Source organism: Suricata suricatta, chromosome 16, assembly GCF_006229205.1.
Source record: "Suricata suricatta isolate VVHF042 chromosome 16, meerkat_22Aug2017_6uvM2_HiC, whole genome shotgun sequence".
NCBI lineage: Eukaryota > Metazoa > Chordata > Mammalia > Carnivora > Herpestidae > Suricata > Suricata suricatta.
In genome coordinates, this window is record NC_043715.1 from 48738880 (window position 1) to 48753958 (window position 15079).

The 15079-nt window shown below is 50.5% G+C and overlaps 1 protein-coding gene across 1 annotated transcript; it reads right to left on the minus strand.

Moving 5' to 3' along the window:
- Positions 1–6380: 6380 nt before the first annotated feature.
- Positions 6381–13446, minus strand: RTN2 (reticulon 2; the record flags this gene model as incomplete). The annotated part of the gene is made up of 9 exons (XM_029924315.1): positions 6381–6886; positions 7151–7209; positions 8593–8639; positions 8762–8831; positions 8980–9118; positions 9452–9659; positions 12402–12659; positions 12761–13231; positions 13353–13446. Coding segments are annotated over 9 exons (1428 nt in total), but the record flags the coding sequence as incomplete, so codon positions are not given.
- Between the last annotated feature and the right edge of the window lie 1633 nt (positions 13447–15079).

Consider the following 15079-nt stretch of genomic DNA (forward strand, 5'->3'; position numbering starts at 1 on the left):
TCCACCAAGTTTCAGGGTCTGTTTGCTTTTGATACCCATCACCTGCCTTCCTTAGGCGGGAGGGGGTGAGGTTGGATTGCAGGGGAGGCTTATGCTTATGAATCAGTCAACAGCTGGGACAACAGGACATGGGCGGATAGACAGCCAGAGGACTTCCCACGGGGGCACCTCCTCTTAGAGAGAATGAGGCAGAATAGTAGGTGTGAGGTACTGAAATGCCCAAGGGTCTTTCAGAGGCTTCTTGGCAAAGGAGGACCTTAGGCAGGACCCTGTATGCTCAGGATGACCTCACTGAAGGTTGAACAGGTAGGGAAGTTGAAATCATCCATCCCAAACGACTGAAGATCACCTAAATGTGGTCTTGTGGATCCTCGGGGTTATAGGAATCGCACATACACGGGTCCCTTTCCACCAGAGATGAATTTCCTTTTACTTTTCACGTGACCAGTTCTTTGTTGATGAGCATACAGGGGCCCACCTAAAATTGAACCCAAAATGTTGCCACTTGACATTTTCAAAGATACAAATGTGCCATCCCCCCTGCAAAATTCAAGCCCTCTCTTGGCTGCAAGCACTAAATGCTCTGGGAACTGAGCAAGGGTCTGGGGGTCATTCAGATGCCTTCGTAAAAGAATAAGCAGAAATTGTCACGATGGACTCCCTTAATTTATTAAACAATTTGAAACACTTGCTAAGTACCTGCTGTGTGTCCAGCCCGGTGCTGGGAGTTTCGGAGACACCGCTGGGACACAAACGGCGCCAGGCTCCCCACTCCTAGGGATCACAGTCCAGTGAGGGTCAGAGATCGCTCAGGGGTGATCCAAAGCACATAAGGGTTTGGGGAAAACCATGGGGCCGGGGAAGCCCAGTGGGGCATGTAACATGATCTGGAAGCCAGGAAAGACTTCCTGGAGGAGGGGGCGCCTGGGTGGCTCAGTCAGTTGAGTGTCTTCAGCTCAGGTCATGATCTTGTGGTTCATGGGTTCAAGCCCTGCATCGGGCTCTGTGCTGACTGCTCAGAGCCTGGAGCCTGTCTTTGGATTCTGTGTCTCCGTCTCTCTCTGACCCTCCCCTGCTCACGATGTCTCTCTCTCAAAGATAAATAAAACATTAAAAAATTTTTTTAAATCTAAAAAAGAAAAAAAAGACTTACTGGAGGAGGGATAGCAGAGCTCAGTCCTAGAGGCTAAACAGAGGACATAGAAGGGGATAGAAAAAGACTCAGTGAGCCCAAAGGACCGTTGGTGAGGAGAGGGCTTGACATGTTGAGGGAGATAGAAGTTCACAGTGGTTGGAGCAAAAGGTGTGGAGAAGCAAGCCATTTAGCCAAGACCTGATTCTGCAATCTTAAATTCCAGATTGGGAATTCTGATCTTCTCTGGAAGACACTGGGGAGTCACAGCAGGTTTTGAGTACAAGAAGGGTAGGGACAGGTTTGTACTTTAGGAAGACCATTGTATTTCTTTCTTTCTCTCAAAACATTTTCAATGTTTATTTATTTTTGAGAGAGATAGACTGAGCCTGAATGGAGGAGGGGCAAAGAGAGGGAGACACAGAATCTGAAGCAGGCTCCAGGCTCTGAGCTGTCAGCACAGAGCCCTTTGCAGGGCTCGAACTCACAAATCATGAGATCATGACTTGAGCTAAAATCAAGAGTCAGACACTTAATTCACTGAACAACCCAGGTGCCCCATTGCTTGCTTGCTTTTTTCTTTTTTAAAATATTTGTTTACTTAAATGATCTCTACACCCAATCTGGGGCTGGAACTCAAGACTCCAAGATCAGGGGTCACATGCTCTTCTGACTGAGCCAGCTAGGAAGGTGTAGGGAGATAGCTTTAACCACCAAGCTGAGGGTAGTTGGCAGACAAAGGGGCAAGACTGGGGTAGGAGACCAGGAAGGGAGGGGGCTAGGTGGGGACATTGGTGTGTGCTCCTAGGAAGCCCAGAACAGGGTCAGGGCTATGAGAGAAGGGGAAAGAATTGAAAAGACAGCCGGAGGCAGGACAGACAGGTCAAGGTGAAAAGCTAGCTTGAGAAAGACAGAACAGGGCAGTGGTATCTAGCACGGGCTAGGGGTCTGAGAGGCCTGGGGCTGGAGGCCTACCAAAGCTGGGTGACCTTGGACAAGGGTCTAAACCTCAGTTTTCTCGGCTGCGGAATGGGGCTATGAGGAATCAGTGAGTTCACGCATGCCAACGCTGAGTGCAGAGCGAAGGTGCAAACATCACCATCCTCACTGCCGTTATTGGGGCCATCTTGATCCCGGCTCTGGAATATAACCCCCTTCTCTTTGGCTAATCCTTGCTCATCCTTCAGGGATCCACCCAAATGTCACCCTGATGCCTCACCTGAACCCAGGTCTCCTTATTAGATGGCCTCTAAGTTCAGCTTGCCTTCTCAGTAGTTTACATCTTTGTAGCTGTTAATTAAATGTACAATTAATGATTGCTTAATGTTTGTCTCCTTCACTGGACTGGGAGCGCCAGGAGGCCAGAGCTGGGACTGTCCTCAACACTGTGTTGCCCAGCACTGCCCAGTGAGGACCTGACACCAAGCAAATACTTGTTGAATGAGGCAATGAATGAATATCCGACCGATTAATAAGTGGATGCGTGATTAAATACAATGTGAGCAAATGACTGAATGAGGAAGAAGCAAGTGATATGGGAGAGAGCCAGGATAATTTTCAGAGTCGTCTTTGACACTCCCAGTAAAAGTGTAGTGGTCTTTGACACTCCCAGTAAATACGTAACCTTAGGAAAAGAGAAGCAGAGAGGCGTTCTCCTGATAGACCACTCTAATATCCGGTTTGAAAGGAATAAAAGCATAATCATACCGCCCGAAAGGTGGAATTGAACCACTCTGCCGCTAGACAGCTACAGGTTTGAAGCCTGCACCCCAGACCACTGAGGATCATCCGGGCAAGAAAGACGGTCCCTCGACAGCTATATAAAATCCAAGAACTGATATCATTTTAGACTTATGGTCACATATTTTAGGAGGGTGTGAGATTTTGACTCTGTTATCTATAAATTCTCTCCAGCTACAACACATACCTTTCCAAAAAGTTACCTTTCTCTTGCATGGCATGAATCTTCCTCCCTTTGGAAACCACTTCATTTGCATAACGCCGCGCATGCTGGGAAGCGGCGTTCCAGGACTAGGCCCAGTTGCCTGTAGGTGTTAAAGGAGAAGCCCCTTTTTCCAAATGAGAAGTTCTTTTGTTTTTGTTTTTGTTTTTGTTTGTCAGAGGAGAACCTTATAATTCGGCTTTCAGAAGACTCTTCCCCGAAAAAATCCGACTTCGAGTGGAGCGCCAGCTAGAGTTTGACTTAGCCCGGCCCCAGAAACTTCTGGGAGGCGGTTATAGAGCTGGTGCGACACCTGCTGTTCCTTTGTGGAATTTCAACGACGTACGGACCCCTGTTCGTTCAAATATTTATTGAGCGCCTATTAGACCCCAGGCACCGCCATAGACAGCGTGATGCCAGCAGTTCTGTCCCCATGGAGCTTAGACACTAAGGATCATCGATTTCTGCAGCTAAATTTTCATGGCAAAGGAAACCAAGGCTTGGACACGTATGGTGTCGTACCCTAGTTCACACAGCCCATCCCCGGGGGAATCCTAATTGTTAAGACCAAAAACACACTCTGTTTATCATCTAACTCAGTCATCTTTTGACAACACGTGGTCGTTCCGGACCACATGAAACCTCCGCGGGGCGTCCCATCTCAGAGTAAAAGTCCAAGTTCCCACGATGGCGGTACAAATCCGTATATTCCGGTTCCGTTCACCCCTCTGACGCCTTTTTCCTCATTTACTTGGCTTCTGCTTTATAGATCTCCTGCGGGCCTCACCAGGCCTACTTCTTTCTCAAGGCCATTGTGTTTGCTGATCCCCCTGCCTGCATCTCCTTTCCTCCACACACCCATGAGACTCACTGCTTCCCTTCACTCAAAGACCACTACTTGATGAAGTCTTCCCTGACCACTCAGTTTAAAATATCAGAATCCCTTCATTCATTCTCCTTACCCTGATAGACTTTTCTCCATCCCTCCAATCACCACCTGCCATAGTCTATATCTGTGTTTATTGTCCGCTCCCTCTAGACTATCAGTTCTATAAAACTGTTGGACCCTTTTTCCCAACGTGAGTCACCGAGAATAGAATCCACAAACACAAATGGAGTTGGTTAATGGGATTTATTTCGTTCCCTCCCGAGTAGCTAGAAGTCCTCAGACGAGAGAGAGCCCCCACCAAGCAAAGACTCAGGGTTTAGAGAGGCCAGGGTAACCAATTACAGGCTTACAGCATTCCATTTTGGTCAATTATATTGTCAAATCCCACGGGGCAGTGACCAGATGACTTTCACCTGTTGACGTCCCCTTTTCCAGGTGGGGTTGCTTAACAAAATCTTGAGAAACAGATTTATCCTGGGGTAGGGCCGGCTGCCTCTCCTTTAATTATTTACCAGAATGTAAGTGGGAGAGTGAAACAATGGTTGGCATTTAGGGTTCAATTAGACCCAAGGGGGTAGGTTCTTACAAAACTATGGGCTTTCTTTTGGTTTATTTCCAGGTCCCTGCTGCCTAAAGAGTGCTTGAGAACTTAGCAAATGTTTGTAGGATGAATGAAAGATTATTATCATGATAATAATTGGATCTGATTTCACTGGAGGGATCACAAGCACAGAGGGACATAAAAGTCTGGGAAGCACTCAATAAAGTCTGTTTCAATCTCCAACCTGTTGCCAGTTCCTCGTGCAGGTGGTCAAGGATGGGCTTGTGGGTTTTAGCCATTCCTGGACCCATAATTTCAACCTTTCCCTCTTTCAAAACTACACTGTCTTATGGAAAGTATGAATAAAAGCGTCTTTGAGAAATTTTGCTTTTTTTAAACTATTGTTTTAATTTATTTGTTTTGAGAGAGAAAGAGCAAGCATGTGCTCACACAACTGGGGGTGGGGGGAGTCAGAGAGAGAGAATCCCAAGCACGTTTCTATCAGTGCAAAGTCCCACATGGGGTTCGATCCCACAAACTGTGAGATCTTGACCTTAGCAGAGATCTTGGTCTGAAAGGAGATCAAGAGCCAGATGTTTAACCAACTGAGCCTCCCAGGTGCCCTGATAGTTTTTGATTTGGAAATTTAAAACATTGTCCCTACTTGGCAAATCTATATTCAAGAGAAGCCCCCTAGGCCCTCTGTGCCTCTGTGTGTGTGTGTGTATGTGTGTGTAGTTGCTGCTAGGCAACCCCTACACACGAAGACGGGCTGTAACTACTACTCCTGTAACATCATTCTCTATCTCCTAAAATGCGACATGCGTCGCTAGTGGCAAATGAGATGATTTTGGGTGATGCACGAACAAACAGTTTAAATGTTAATAGTTTTGTGTTTATTTTTACTGTCATCTTCTATTTCTGGCAAGTGATACTGACTTCCTTGGTGGTGACGGACATTTCTTTTTTAAAAGACATTTGTTTTATTTTTAATTAGCCATTTCGAAGAAAAATATTAGATGAGAAACAGAACGGGTGAGAGAAAACTCATGAAGGTCGTGAGGGAATGACTGAGGTTTGGAGAAAACGTCACGGCTCACAATCAGTTTCTGTTTACTGGGCATTTATTATATGCTGGGCCCTATACCAAGGGCTTTGCACGTAGGCGTGGTTATGGTGACCGTTTTTCATTCATTTGAGGAATCAGAGGCTTCAAGAGATGAAGTCAGTTGCTCAAGGTCACAGAGACAAGAGGTAGTGAAGCCTGGATTCAAATCCAGGTCTTTGGGTTCTCAGAACCCAGTCTCCTGCCTCCTTCTCCCTGGGTTTTGGAACCCAAGGCCCAGACAGGTCCTGAGGCCCTTTACCTGGTCCCAAGGCAAGTGGAATACAGAAGTGGTTGGATAAGAGACATTTGAGAGAGATTCCACATGGCTTCCTGACTTATTGGGGGTGAGGAACTAGGAATCCAGGATCATACCTAGGTCTCTAGCCTGATGGCAGAGGGACAGAGGGGCCATCCCGAAGCCGGAAACCAGGTAGGACAAGGAAAAGGTTTGGATATGTTTGTGGAGTCATCCAGAAGGCAGCTGGGTCCGGTCCGGGACTCAGGTGCAATGGCTGCCCAGCAGGCAGAGTGTGGGGATCAACTAGTGATGTCTGCCTTGAGCACAGGCATGGAGAGTGGCTGTCAAAGGCTTGGCTAGCCCTGGGACCGAGCAACGCTCAGCATCATCCCCTCAATCATTTCAGAATATAAACGGATTATGAGGGAGCTGCTTCTGGAGAGACGGGGAAGATTCCTCCTTGGATATCACTTAGGTGCTTTTCAGTGCAGGAAGGTGAAAGCTGGAGGAGGCTGGAAGCACAGGAGGCCTTGGGTTTTCCACAGGAGTCTTTATTACAGTGTAAATCCAAGCTCAGGCCTCCCCTGGGCCCCATGCAAAGCCCTGGCTTTGGGGCCAGTGGCGTCCAGGAGACACCAATCTCTCACGGCGCCTCCAGCGGCGGGGTCGCGGAAGTGCAGGGCGGGCGCCCTATCTAGGCAACTACAACTCCCAGCAGGGGCCGCGCGGCCAAGGTGCCTCGCCTTTCCCGGGCTCCTAGAGCAGAGCCTCTTGGGAAATGTAGTCCTGGCCGCTCAGGCAATTTGCACAAATTCCCTGGTGCAAGTGATCCAGACACCCGCGGGGAAATGGCTCGGGCGGAGGCGGAGGGAGGGTGGGGATGGAAGGGAGATGGAGTCGGGCAGAGGGATGCAGGGGGTGGGGGCAGGCGTCCCGAAGGCAGAGACACCCCTTTCATTCGGCTTTGGCTTTGGATCCAGAGACTGCAGCTGCTGCCGAAGCAAGGGCTCCAGACCCTGGGATCTTAGCTCGGATCCTGAGGAAGAAACAAGTGGAGTCACGGGTTGGGGCAAGAGACCGATAGGAATCTGAGAACCAAGGGGAAACAGGGATGGAAGAGCTAGCCGAGTCCCCAAAGCCAGCCCCTACCCTTCGCCTAATCGGCTGCATTGGGATTGTCTGTCACCCTTTGAGAAGGGGACATCAGCCCCAAGAGATTTAGGAACAGGTAATATCTGGGGGGAAAAATTCCTAAGTGTCCCTCTTCCCCATCCCCTCTGTCTTTATTCCATGCCCTTACTTAGCTTTGATGTGGCTCAACTGATTGGTCACCAATCCCACATACTGGTCCATCTGGGCCTGGAGAGACCAAGGAAGAGAGATTGGAGGGGTTCTTCTCCCCGATTCATTCAGGAGGCTGCTTCCTCCCCACCTCCAAATGAGAAATTGGGGAAGGTGGTCCACTACTCAACTCTAAACCCAGCACAATAATAACCTTGGAAATCAGAAGTTCAAGCGCAAGTGTCCGTCAGTTGGGCCGAGCTCTGTCTGGGAAATGATGTCAGCTATAAACATAAGAATTTGCCATAAGTCTGCTTCTTGGGCGTGACTATTAATCTTTGAGTGAGTCCTATGCGTGTATGTCTGTGTGTGAGTTGGGTGAGAGGACAGGGCATTAGTGTTGGTCAAGTTCCTGTGTGGATTGACTTAAGTGTGAGTTTACTATTTTTTATTTTTTTTAAATGTTTTTAAATGTTTTATTTATTTTTGATACAGAGAGAGACAGAGCATGAGACGGGGAGGCGCAGAGAGAGAAGGAGACACAGAACCGGAAACAGGCTCTAGGTTCTGAGCTAGCTGTCAGCACAGAGCCTGACGCGGGGCTCGAACCCACGAACGTGAGATCTGACCTGAGCCGAAGTCGGAGGCTTAACCAACTGAGCCACCCAGGCGCCCCAGTTTATTATTTTTTAAAAAAATTTTTAATGTTTGTTTATTTTTGAGATACAGAGGCAGAGCGTGAGCAAGGAAGGGGCAGAGTGAGAGAGGGACACAGAATCTGAGGCAGGCTCCAGGCTCTGAGCTGTCAGCCCAGAACCCGATGTGGGGCTCGAACCCACGAACTGTGAGATCATGACCTGAGCCGAAGTCAGACGCTTCACCAACTGAGCCCCCCAGGCGCCCCTTAAGTGTGAGTTTAATTCAGTGTTTCTGACTTTGAGCATCTTGGTGATCCCAGCGTGGGAGGGACTTAGTACTGCCTCTGGCAGACATGCGTATCATCTGCTCCTCAGCTGTGCTGGAGAAGCGAGTGTCAGTCCCTCTGCCTGTGTCTGGACAGGATATATGTGAGTTGGCCTCTGGTTCTCTCAGTGTTCTGGACAACAGTCATCCGACCAGATTTTGACTGAGATGTCAGTCCCTAGCAGTTTCAGGGTGAAAGCGTCAGTTAGGCCTCCTCTCTTGGTGTGGGGCATGTCCGTCGCATCCTGGCTCTGTAAGGGGACACCAATCAAAATGCTTGTCTCTGGCTGTTGAAGCATAATACAGACCACCTGTGCCCGGCCGGGACATATGTCAATCAGACCCTGACTCTTTCAGGAGCAGAAACGCCAGCTCGTCCTCCTGTCTCTGACTGGGACACCTGTCCATAGGACCCTGGCTGTGGCAGAGGGGGTGGGGGTCAGACCACCCATATTTGGTTGGGACACTGACAACGGAGGGAGGGCCCGTCACACTCACCTGGTGTTGCCGGTACAGCAAGGGGACAGTGAATAAACCGATCACTCCTGCAGGCACAGAAATGAGGGTCAGGGTTCTCCAAGAGGTTGAGTTCCATCTAGAACCCTGTCCCCCACCAAACCCCAATGACCCACTTCCCCACCTGCTCCCCACACCCTTCCCAGCTCACCCAGAATCAGAAGAGTCAAACCATTGAAGACGGCACCCACGAAGGTCAAGATGTAGAAGAGCAGGGCCAGCTGGGGGTGAGGGTCAGGGTCAGCAGAGCCTAGGGGCACTCCCCAGGTTGTGAACTTACCCAGCAATGACCCTCCTACCCCCCAAGGGTAGCAGGGAGAATGTTGGGCACCCAGGAGAGAGTCGGAGGGAGTGGGGGTTTGGGGGCACCTTGAGGGAGTCCACAAGGTCTTCTACCAGGAAGAAATGCCGCAGCTGGATGGCCAAAGAGACCACTCGGGAGGCAATCTGCTGGGACAAACATTCCATCTGCTCTCGAGTCAGGGTCAGGTCCACATCCAGGTAGGCCCTGAGAGGACAAAGGGGGGTAAGGCAGTGCAATACGTGGATCAGCCCCGCTGACGGTCATGGCTGGGACAAGGGCAAGAAATGAGGGTTGAGGAGAAGGCTAGGGCTTTTAGCCCCAGAGAGGGCTCGGGTCAAGGTCAGAAGACAGGATCAAGGATTAAGGGTAGGAGGTTAGGATCAGAGGTTAGGGCTGGAAGTCAGGGTCAGAATCAGGATGGAGTCAGAAACAAGGACTAGGGTGGGTCATGAGTAGTGCCCGGGTTGACGTCGAGGGTCAGCCCACCCGACACTGGGGTTTAGACAGAGGTCAAGGTTAAGGGCCGGGGGTTCTCACTGGAAGGGGTTGGCACCATCACCCCGGTGCACAGCCTGCAGCACTTTTCGGTAAACCCTGAGAGAGATGGTGCTGCAGAGGAGCAACAGGGCCACGTGGGCGGTCACGGACACGATGCTAAAGTGCAGGAGGCAGAGCAGGGAGACCATGAGGCCTGTGAAGACCACGCCTGAAGTCCTCGTGTCCTTCCAGTACAGCAGGTCGGCCACTGCGGAGGGGATGGGGCGATCAGCCGGGGCTGTGGGCCTGGCCTGGCTGATCTCTTGACCTCCCCCTTCCCGATCAGGGCTGAGTCATGGCCCCTTGACACAACTGGCCTGACCCTGCGCTCAATTTCCCAGTTTCTCATTGTCTTCTTTTATTCTGAGCTGCTTCCCCTCTTCTCCTAGAAAACCCAAGTTGACACTGTAGCAAGTCCCCTCCCCATATATTATGGGTGGATGCAATCTTTAGTCGTTATTTATGAAAAACGGAATCATAGATAGACTTCTTTTTGTTTTTGTGTTTTAGTTAGAGAGCGTGCGAGTGGCGGAGAGGGGCGGAGAGAAATCCAAGCAGGCTCCATACACAGAGCCGGACCCAGGCCTTGATTCCACGAGCCTGGGATCATGACCTGAGTGGAAATCAAGAGTTGGACACTCATGCAACTGAGCCACCAAGGTCCCCCCATAAATATACTTTTCTGTATTACACACATCTCATTCTTTTCCCTCCTGGAATTTTCTCCTAGTCCGTTGGAATAGCTCTTAATTCATTCTTTTTTTGTTTACGTTTATTTATATATTTTGAGAGAGAGAAAGAGAGTGCGAGTAGGGTAGAGGCAGAGAGAGAGAGAGAGAGGAGAGAGAATCCCAAGCAGGGTCTGCACTGTCAGCGCAGAGCCCACTGTGGGGCTCGAACTCGCAAACCGTGAGATCATGACCTGAGCTGAGATCAAGAGTCTGTTGCTGAACTGCCAGGCGCCCTTGAATTCATTCTTTTTAAGGCTCCATAATATTCTGCAGTGTGGTGGCACAGTCATACATTTCACTTAACCATGTATCTATTTGCTTTGTTTCTTAACCCTCCTTCCTCAACCGTGGGGCAAGCACCAGGCTTCTATATTCTATTTCTGAGCTACAATCCCAGAGGTGACATGGCTGGATGGACTGCTTATATCTTTTTGAACCTCATGAATATTATCAGATTGCTTACTAGCAAAACTGTTAACAGTTTTGCATTTCTGGGAGTAACTTTGAGAGTGATCTTTTTCCAGCATCCTGCCCAGCAATGGCTGTTCTTGTTTTGTTTTGTTTTTTTTAAATTTTTTGCCCATCTGACAAGTATAAAGTGATAACTTCTTGATCCTCCCACCGACACACTTCTTTAAGTCCTAAATGCATTCATAACACCATCCTCCTTTCTAAGCCTTAACTCAAAACTCTGAAAACTCTGACTCCTTTCTGAGATGCTAAACTCACCTCACAAGCCCAATCTGAGCCCTTACCAATGACTTCCAGACCCCAAGGCTTTATTTATTTATTTTTAAATGGTCTCTAGGCCCAGCGTGGGGTTTGCACTCATGACCCCGAGATCAAGAGTGGAGATCAGATCAGGAGTTGCATCCTCTACGGACTGAGCAAGCCAGGCGCCTCTCCAGCGTTTCATTTTTGCCTATCTAAACGTTTAACAGCCCTCTGATAATATGATCCCACCTGAGCCTTGCACCCTTGGATCCCCTGCACCCTCTACCCTCCCTCTGATTGAACTCTGACCCATCTTGACTGGTCCCCCTCAGAGTCTGACTCTCCTCACTTCTGTACCCTCCCTATACACATCCTTCTATCTACCTCTAACTAGGGCAGGCCTCCCCCCACCCGCAATGCAGGCCCCTCCCCTGCAGGCTCCCCAGGGCCCGTGCCAGTGGGTGGGGGAGGGGCCGGGTCGCCTGAGGCGGGGGCTAAGTTTAGGCACCCCGGGGGGAGGGGGCCTGGCCCGCAGCTGTGCTGGCCAGTCCAGCTCCTGAGTGACAGCACCGCCTGGGCCTGAGGCTGGGGGAGGGGGCCTCCCTGCTCTTGGGCCCCAAAGCCTCCGCTGCGGGGAAAGAGGACCCCATGCTCCCTCCACGCCCTCTCTAGACACCCCTGCAGCCCCCCAGCCCCAGCCTGCGGCTCTGGGGAATCCGGGACCAGTAGGAAACGTACCCGCAGATTTGAGGGACATGAAAGAGACTCTGGACCCGTTTACACCGTCCCCCACCCCGAGTCCCTCCAGCCCGCTCCGAAAGCCCACCTTTACTCCCCATCTCCGTTCCAAGTGAGAGGCTGCCGACACCGCTACTTCTCAGGGATTTTGCCCACTTCAGTGGAACCCGGAGGGAGGGAATAGGGGGCGGGGCCCCATTGTACCCAGCCAATGGCTCTCCATAGAGGTGGGGACAGTTCCAAAAAGGGGTGGGTCTTTTGGTAAACACCCAAAAGCAACGCTGTCTATAACCACAGCCTTTACGGAGGCTAAGCGTATTTTAGAGAAAGGTGGGGTCTATATGCAACTGGCCAATGGACGCGGTGAGGCATGAGGAGAGTTTTTAAAAGGAGTAGAGTTTACTTCTAAATGCCCCACGGCCACATCCAGAAGACACTTTTTTTTTTTTTTTTTTTAATTCAGGGATTTGTTCTGTCCAAAATCACCTCTAGGAGGAGCGCTCCAAAAGAGGGATTTTTTTTTAGCCATCAGCAAATCCTAATGCTCAAAGGAGGGCTAACTTACTTCTCAGGTGGGAGGGCGAACTGTATAAACAGCCAATGGCAATCTTAGATAACGGGAAAAAAATTTTAAAGGGTGGAGTTTATACCTAGCCAATATCAATACCTCCTCTCCTCCACCTCCTCACTTCCTTCCCGAGGTTGGTCCCTTTAAATTCCATCCCCCCTACCCTCTCCCGTAATTCAAAAGAGCACCTTCACTTTACCTAGAAGGAGTGGTTCCAGTGTGAACTCTGATTGGTCCGTGCTATCCAGGCACTGCCCCGTGATTGGCTCTCGCTCCAGATACCCACAGGGCTCTTCCTCTTTCCGGTCCAGTGACGGCTCATCAGGCCAAGAGTTCGAGTCCCGGGATTGGGATGGGGACGGGGTACCGACCTGGGGAGTTCCAGAGCCGGGGCTGGGCTGCCGAGTCAAGACTTCCGGAGGCGAAGACTGAGGGACTCCGTGTTGTAGGTCTAGTTCTGGTTAGAAAGAGAAGGTTGTGAGCTTTCTCCTTGGAGGTACCCTGAGGAGAGACCACCCACCCCTTGTGGCTTTGATCCCAGCACCTCGGATATCTCACCTTTCCCTGCCTCTCCAACTTCCGATCCGTCAGGCTCCTCGTCCTCCAGCGGGGTGGAGCTACTGGTGGCAGAGTCTTCCCCGGACCCCGCTCCCCGGGCCGCCCAGTCCAGCCGGTCGAGCTGGAGCCCTAGGTCCTCCAGGGGGCGTTCTACCGGAGGGGCAGTGTCGGGGTCACCGCGACGCCCAGGCTCCGGGGATTGGCTCAGGCTGGGGATGCTCTCCAAGCTGTCGCCCAGGCCAGGCTGAGGGGGTGGGTCTCGCGGTTCTGAGACTGAGCGGCCCTGGGGCCGGGGGCGGCGGGCAGCGGAATCCCGGCGCGCCCCAGAGCCCACCACACCATCGAAGGCGATGTAGGAGAAGGTCAGCTCCCTGGGGGTGCCCCAGTCCTGCGATGTGGTCTCTTCCTCGTCGTCCTCCGAGAATTCTCGGGCCGTGTGAAGCTCCCGAAAATCCGAGTCGTCGTTCCCTCCTGCAGTGAGCAGAGGAGGGCTTAAGCCGCTCTAAGCAGGACCCTGACCCACTCTCTTCAAACCCCCTACCTAGCTGTGAGCCCCTCATGTCCCGCTCTCATGTCCTCCCCCTCCACTTACCTTCTGTGGAGTCAGGGGTAGAAGACGCTGTAGACGGAGCTTCTTCTGCGAGAGGGAAAGAATCGAAGATTCTTAGAAGCTTAGACTGTCGAAATCACAGAAGTGTGCCAGTCCTGGAAACTTGGATGGTCCGAATTAAGGAATCTTAGAATATTTGAATCACAGGACCTTTAGAACATTCTACATACAGACTGTAAAACCTTACTATACTGCTATGAGAAGCTCAGCCTTATAAGTTCAAATATCCAGGAATCTTAATCTTAGAATCTTCAAATTAGGAATTTTAGGAACTTTCAATTAGCTCATTCTTTCAACAACCATTTATTGAGGATCTATTATATGCCAGGCACTGTTTTAGACTGAGGATACAAATATGAACAAAACAGACAAAATCCCTGCCCTCATATAACACTCTATGGGGGAGGTAGACAATACAGAATTAAATATATGATGTTGAGTGCTAAGTGTGCAGAGAAAAATAAAGCAGGGTGTTGGGTGCTAAGTATGAAGAGGAAAATAAAGGAAATATAGCAGGGTAAGGGAAAAGAAATTGAGAGGGTGCTATTTCAGTCGGGGTAGTCAGGAAGACCTTCTTCCTCTTCTTCCTCCTCCTCCTCTCCCTCCTCCTCCTCTCCCTCCTCCTCTTTCTCCTCTTCTTCTTCTTTTCCTCCTCTTCCTCTTCTTCTCCTTCTTTCTCCTCTCCTCCTCCTCCTCCTTCTTTTAGTGAGCTCTATGCCCAATGTGGGGTTTGAATTCATGAGCCCAAGATCAAGAGTTGCATGCTTCACCAACTGAAGGCAGCCAGGCACTCCAGGAAGACTTCTTTGACAAGATGACACTTGAGCAGAGACTTGAATAAAGTGAGGAAGCCATATAGATGTCCAGGGAAGAGTCTTCCAGGCAGAGAAAACAGCCCAGTGCAAAGGTCCTGAGGCAGGCACTATGTTGCGCATATTTGAGGAACAGAGAGGTGTGAAGGTATGACTGGAGCAGAGTGGGTGGGAGATGAAGGCAGAGAGGTGGTGGTGGTGGGGATCATGTAGGGCCTTCCTTTGTAAGCCCAGGTAAGGACAAGATCTTAAAATGTTGGGATGATACTCTAAAGTGCTGAAATAACAAATTCTTGGAATTTTGGCATCTGGACTCCTAAGACATGCAAGTGGCTAGGTCTGAGAATGCTGAAATTCTCACAGTGGTGCGAGACGGAGAATGTTAGACGGGGACTGTTAGAGCCCTGGTCTCAGAGATCCTGAGATTCAGATAAGGCATTTTCAGTTGTGGAACTTAGCCCCTCAGCTAGCTTTGGGCTTTGTCTACGGGAGATGTTCCAATGATGTTTGGAAACTGAAATTAGATGCCCCCTGCCCCCACTTCGCTTTGGCAGCTGGGGAGTCGGAGGCTTGGAATTAGAGGTCCAGAGTGGAATGGGTTACTACTAATCAGTGGTAAAGCCCACTAAGGACCCAGGAGTCGTGGCCCCAACCCAGGGATGGCTGTGTCCAAGGGACAGGTTATTGGACAATTTGGGCGAGGTCGGGGCAGCCTCTGAGTCTGGGCAGAAAACGGAGGTGGGATGCGAAGATGGATGATGTAGGGGCTAGATCCCTCTTCTCTCTCTTGGTTCTACTCCTCCATTCAGCTCCCCTCCCCGCCGCCTGTGGCCAGCACCAGGGCGAGGGGACAGCTCCCGGCGAGCGTCCTCATCTCTGGGTGGGGTCCGGCGCCAT